Source organism: Bombina bombina, chromosome 4 (assembly GCF_027579735.1).
Source record: "Bombina bombina isolate aBomBom1 chromosome 4, aBomBom1.pri, whole genome shotgun sequence".
NCBI classification, from domain to species: Eukaryota; Metazoa; Chordata; class Amphibia; order Anura; family Bombinatoridae; genus Bombina; species Bombina bombina.
In genome coordinates this window covers 849,404,985-849,410,984 of record NC_069502.1, presented here as the reverse complement: position 1 = coordinate 849,410,984, position 6,000 = coordinate 849,404,985, and the positions used below count along the sequence as shown (strand labels likewise).

Genomic DNA, 6,000 nt, shown 5'->3' with positions numbered 1-6,000 from the left:
CAATTTAATACACTCCAATAGGTAAAGTGGATAATTGGGAACAAATTAAAGTGGAGAAATATTTTGAGTAAACTGTCCCTTTAAGTGCAGGCTTTTATCTTTAATTCAAGGGGTTGAACAAAAATACCATATGAAACGATTAGGAATTGCAACCATTTTCATACACAGTCATCTTATTTCAGGGGCTCAAATGTAATTGGACAAATTAACACAATCATTAATAAAATGTTAATTTTTAATACTTTGTCGAGAATCTGTAGGCAATGACTGCTTAGAGTCTGGAAGTTCATCAAATGCTGGGTTTCCTCCTTTGTAATGCTTTGCCAGGCCTTTACTGCAGCTGTTGTCAGTTATTGTTTGTTCATGGGTCTTTCTGCCTTAAGTTTTTGGGTCATTGTCCATCTGTAAAGTGAAGCGCCATTCAATCAACTTCACTGAACTGTGAATTTGTATCTGCATAAATAACTGGCCCCTTCTTCACAGTAAAATGTTATAAAATTAACATAGAGTTGATAAATAGACCATAATCATGAAAGATAACTTTTGGGTTTCAGATAGAACATACCATTTTCAGATTTACTTCTATTATATTTTCTTCATTCTCTTGGAATCCTTAGTTGAAGGAGAGCAATGCTCTACTGGGGCCTATCTGAATACAATGGATGAGACAGTGACAACAGGCTAGCTCACAGTAGTACATTACATCTGAGTGAGTCTAACTATGCAGGCTTTTCAACAATGGATATCAAGAATTAGATATGTCAATTAGAAAATTATTAAAAATTTAATGTTCTTTCTGAATCATGAAAGTTTAATTTTGACTGTATTTTCCTTTAATGTCATTGCTCCCCTGCAAATCTATGTACACAGAATCAACACATACTAAATTTCAGGAAGTTCACTGAATAGAAGATTGTAGTGGAATAGATCTGCACAAGGACCTAAGTGTGAGGAGGGAGGGGCAAGCATTAAAATAAAAAATAATGTTATTGTTTTAGTTAAATAAAACTATTTCTATTGTTATTATTAATGTAATCCTACTGACTAGTGATTTAAATCACATCCACCCTGGGGTCACCTCATAAATGCTTGATGTGCAGAAAGGGAATCAAACAGCTCCAAAACTGCATGCTCCAGGGGGTCATGCAGTCATAATCAGCACTTGGTATTGTGTGGGTGACAACTACATACCACCCTCTGTACTTAGGAGGTTAAACTCTGATTTCTTTTAATATGAGTTTTCTGATGGTTAATAAGAGTTGTTTTCCGAGTAAAACATTTTCCGCATTTAGAACATGAAAATCCTTTCTCCCCTGTATGAATTTTCTGATGGCTAAGAAGAGTTGATTTCAGAGCAAAACATTTCCCACAGTCAGAACATGAAAATGCTTTCTCTCCTGTATGAATTTTCTGATGGCTAAGAAGAGTTGATTTCAGAGCAAAACATTTCCCACAGTCAGAACATGAAAATGCTTTCTCTCCTGTATGAATTTTCTGATGGCTAAGAAGAGTTGATTTCAGAGCAAAACATTTCCCACAGTCAGAACATGAAAATCCTTTCTCCCCTGTATGAATTTTCTGATGGCTAAGAAGAGTTGATTTCAGAGCAAAACATTTCCCACAGTCAGAACATGAAAATGCTTTCTCTCCTGTATGAATTTTCTGATGCGTACTAAGATTTGATTTCAGAGTAAAACATTTCCCACAGTCAGAACATGAAAATGCTTTCTCCCCAGTATGAGTTTTCTGATGCTTAATAAGAGTAATTTTCCGGGTAAAACATTTTCCACAGTCAGAACATAAAAATGCTTTCTCCCCAGTATGAATTTTCTGATGCGAAATAAGATTTGATTTCTGAGTAAAACATTTCCCACAGTCGGAACATGAAAATGCTTTTTCTCCTGTATGAATTTTCTGATGGCTAAGAAGAGTTGATTTCAGAGTAAAGCATTTCCCACAGTCAGAACATGAAAATGGTTTCTCCCCTGTATGAACTTTCTGATGGCTAAGAAGATGTGATTTCAGAGTAAAACATTTTCCACATTCAGAACATGAAAATGCTTTCTCCCCAGTATGAATTTTCTGATGCCTAATAAGAGTTGATTTCAGAGTAAAACATTTTCCACAGTCAGGACATGAAAATGCTTTTTCTCCTGTGTGAATTTTCTGATGATCAATAAGATGTGATTTCTGAGCACAATATTTCCCACAGTCAGAACATAAAAATCCTTTTTTTGCTCTATGTATTTTCCGATGAGCAACAAGATTTTTTCTATGGTTAAACAATTTTCCACATATAAGACAGGAAAATGGCTTTTTTCCTGTATGAATATTCAGATGTTTACAAAGATGTACATTTCCCACGTGGCTTCTTTGATTTTGCAGAAGATGTAAAGAAGCATCTGAACTATCAGGACTAGGATTATTGCCGTTTGTGAATTCACCTGTCAATAAGAAACAGAATAGGAGTAAATGTTATTAATTACATCATTATTTTATCATGAAAACATATAAACTGATCTGATTTAGTCAGTCCCCTACACTTGTAGTAGACACTGTGACAACTAGACCTATCCCAGCTTCCATACAAAGTCTTAAGGACAGTTTACTGGAAGTTAGGGACTATTTCTGAGAATTCACACTAAGTCAAAGACTGAACTTAATTGAAATTAATGTTTTTCTACCTAATGTATCTAGTTCTTTTAAAGTTGTGTTCACAGAAACTTTTAGTTATTATTTTAACCATAAATTAATCTTTATAAATACGTTTTCCAATGCTTATTATAATCTCACTATAGTCCATTTAATTATGTTAACATGTATTGCCTGGGTGAAAGAATGTACCACAGTGATATGATAGAAACAGCAAATATATAAAGGAATTTATATAGTTCAAGACAAAAGTATTTTCTACTTTTTAAATAAAGGAGGAAAATGAATAGAGCCATTTCATACCCTTGTGCTGAAGCAGTGTTCAGTCTTTTGCATTCATTGTATTTAGAATTTAGTCCTACATAAGTTATATCACAATCACCACAAATAACAGGTGTTTCCATCTATGTGTTTTATTAGGCAGGAGTAGTGGCTCTAAAAGTGAGACAAATACACTTACCTGTGCCCTGTTTCACAGAGACATGTCACATACGTACACTCACCTGTGCCCTGTGTCCCTCACATGTCACCCACTTTCACTCACCTGTGACACATCACACATGTACACTCACCTGTGCCCTGCGCCCTGTTTCCCACAGACACATCACACAAGTACACTCACCTGGGCACTGTTTCACAGAGACATGTCACACATATACACTCACCTGTGCCCTGTTTCCCACAGACACATCACACATGTACACTCACCTGTGGCCTGCATCCCTTACATGCCACACACGTACACTCACCTGTGCCAAGTGTCCCTTACATGTCACACACACACGCACTCACCTGTGTCCCTTAGACACATCACATGCGTACACTCACCTGTGCCCTGTATCCCTCAGGAACATCACACATGCACACTCACCTGAGCCTTGTATCCCCCAAACACCTCACACACATACACTCACCTGTGCCCTGTATCCCTTACATGTCACACTCATACACTCACCTGTGTCCCTCAGACACATCACACAAATACTCACCTGTGCCTTGTGTCCCTCAGACATATCACACATACACTCACCTGTGCCCTGCGACCCTTACATATCACACACGTACACTCACCTGTGTCCCTTACATGTCACACACGTATACACTCACCTGTGCCCTGTATTCCTCAGATATATCACACATGTACACTCTCACCTGTACCCTGTGCCCCTAGCATGTCACACACATACACTCACCTGTGCCCTGTGTCCCTCAGGCACATCACACATGTACACTTACCTCTAGCCTGCATCCTTTAAATGTCACACACGTGCACTCACCTGTGCCCTGCGTCCCTCAGACACCTCACACACATGTACACTCACCTGTGCCCCTTACATGTCACACACTTATACACTCACTGGTGCCCTGGGTCCCTTACATGTCACACACGTATACACTCACTGGTGCCCTGGGTTCCTTACATGTCACACACGTATACACTCACTGGTGCCTTGTGTCCCTAACATGTCACACACATACACTCACCTGTGTCCATTACATGTCACACACATACACTCACCTGTGCCCTGTGTCCCTTACATGTCATACACACACTAACCTGTGCCCCTTACATATCAGACACATACACTCACCTGTGTCCATTACATGTCACACGCATGCACTCACCTGTGTCCCTCAGACACATCACACACATGTACACTCACCTGTGCCCTGAGTCCCTTACATGTCACAGACATACACTCACCTGTGCCCTGTGTCCCTTACATGTCACACAAGTACACTCACCTGTGCCCTGTGTCCCTTACATGTGACACGTACACTCACCTGTGCCCTGTATTCCTCAGACACATCACACACGTACACTCACCTGTGTCCCTTACATGTCACACATGTACACACACCTGTGCCCTGTGTCCCTTACATGTCACACATGTACACTCATCTGTGCCCTGTGTCCCTCAGACACCTCACACACATGTACACTCACCTGTGCCCTGAGTCCCTTACATGTCACAGACATACACTCACCTGTGCCCTGTGTCCCTTACATGTCACACACGTACACTCACCTGTGCCCTGTGTCCCTTACATGTCACACAAGTACACTCACCTGTGCCCTGTGTCCCTCAGACACCTCACACACCTACACTCACCTGTGCCCTGTGTTCCTCGGACATCTCACACACGTACACTCACCTGTGCCCTGCGTCCCTTTCATGTCACACACGTACACTCACCTGTGCCCTGTATTCCTCAGACACATCACACACGTACACTCACCTGTGCCTTGTGTCTCTCAGACACCTCATACACATGTACACTAACCTGTGTCCCTTACATGTCACACACATACACTCGCCATTGCCCTGTGTCCCTCAAACACATCACACACATACACTCACCTGTGCCCTGCGTCCCTTACATGTCACACACGTACACTCACCTGTGCCCTGTATTCCTCAGACATATCACATACATACATACACTCACCTGTGCCCTGCGTCCCTTACATGTCACACACGTACACTCATCTGTGCCTTGTGTCTCTCAGACACCTCATACACATGTACACTAATCTGTGTCCCTTACATGTCACACACGTACACTCGCCCTTGCCCTGTGTCCCTCAAACACATAACACACATACACTCACCTGTGCCCTGCGTCCCTTACATGTCACACATGTACACTCACCTGTGCTCAGTGCCCCTTACATGTCACACACATACCTGTGTCCATCAGACACATCACACACGTACACTCACCTGTGCCGTTTCCCATAGACACATCACACACGTACACTCACCTGTGCCCCTTACATGTCACACACATAAACTCACCTGTGTCCCTCAGCCACATCACTCACGTACACTAACCTGTGCCCTGTATTCCTCAGATATATCACACATGTACACTCACCTATATCCTGTGCCCCTTACATGTCACACACGTATGCACTCACCTGTGCCCTGTGTCCCTTACATGTCACACACGTACACTCACCTATGCCCTGTGTCCCTTATATGTCACACACATACACTCACCTGTGTCCCTCAGACACATCACACACATGCACTAACCGGTGCTCCATTTCCCACAGCCACATCATACACGTACACTCACCTATGGCCTGCATCCCTTACATGTCACACATGTATACTCAACTGTGACCTGTGTCCCTCAAACATCTCACACACGTACACTCACCTGTGCCCTGTGTCTCTTACATGTCACACATGTACCCTCACCTGTGGCCTGTATTCCTCAAACACATCACACATGTACACTCACCTGTGGCCTGTATTCCTCAAACACATCACACACGTACACTCACCTGTGCCTTGTGTCCCTCAGACACATCACACACATGTACACTAACCTGTGCCC

The 6,000-nt window shown here is 42.0% G+C and overlaps 1 protein-coding gene across 3 annotated transcripts in view; it reads right to left on the bottom strand.

The window, feature by feature from the left end:
• Positions 1-217: 217 nt before the first annotated feature.
• LOC128657278 (gastrula zinc finger protein XlCGF26.1-like) overlaps positions 218-6,000 on the bottom strand; it is a 55,338-nt gene continuing 49,555 nt past the window's right edge. For all 3 annotated transcript variants that reach the window (XM_053711557.1, XM_053711558.1, XM_053711559.1), the window contains one exon: positions 218-2,444. In XM_053711557.1, coding sequence (XP_053567532.1) covers positions 1,204-2,444 — 1,241 coding nt within the window. In that variant the 3' untranslated portion in view covers positions 218-1,203. The remainder of the gene's footprint in view (positions 2,445-6,000) is intronic.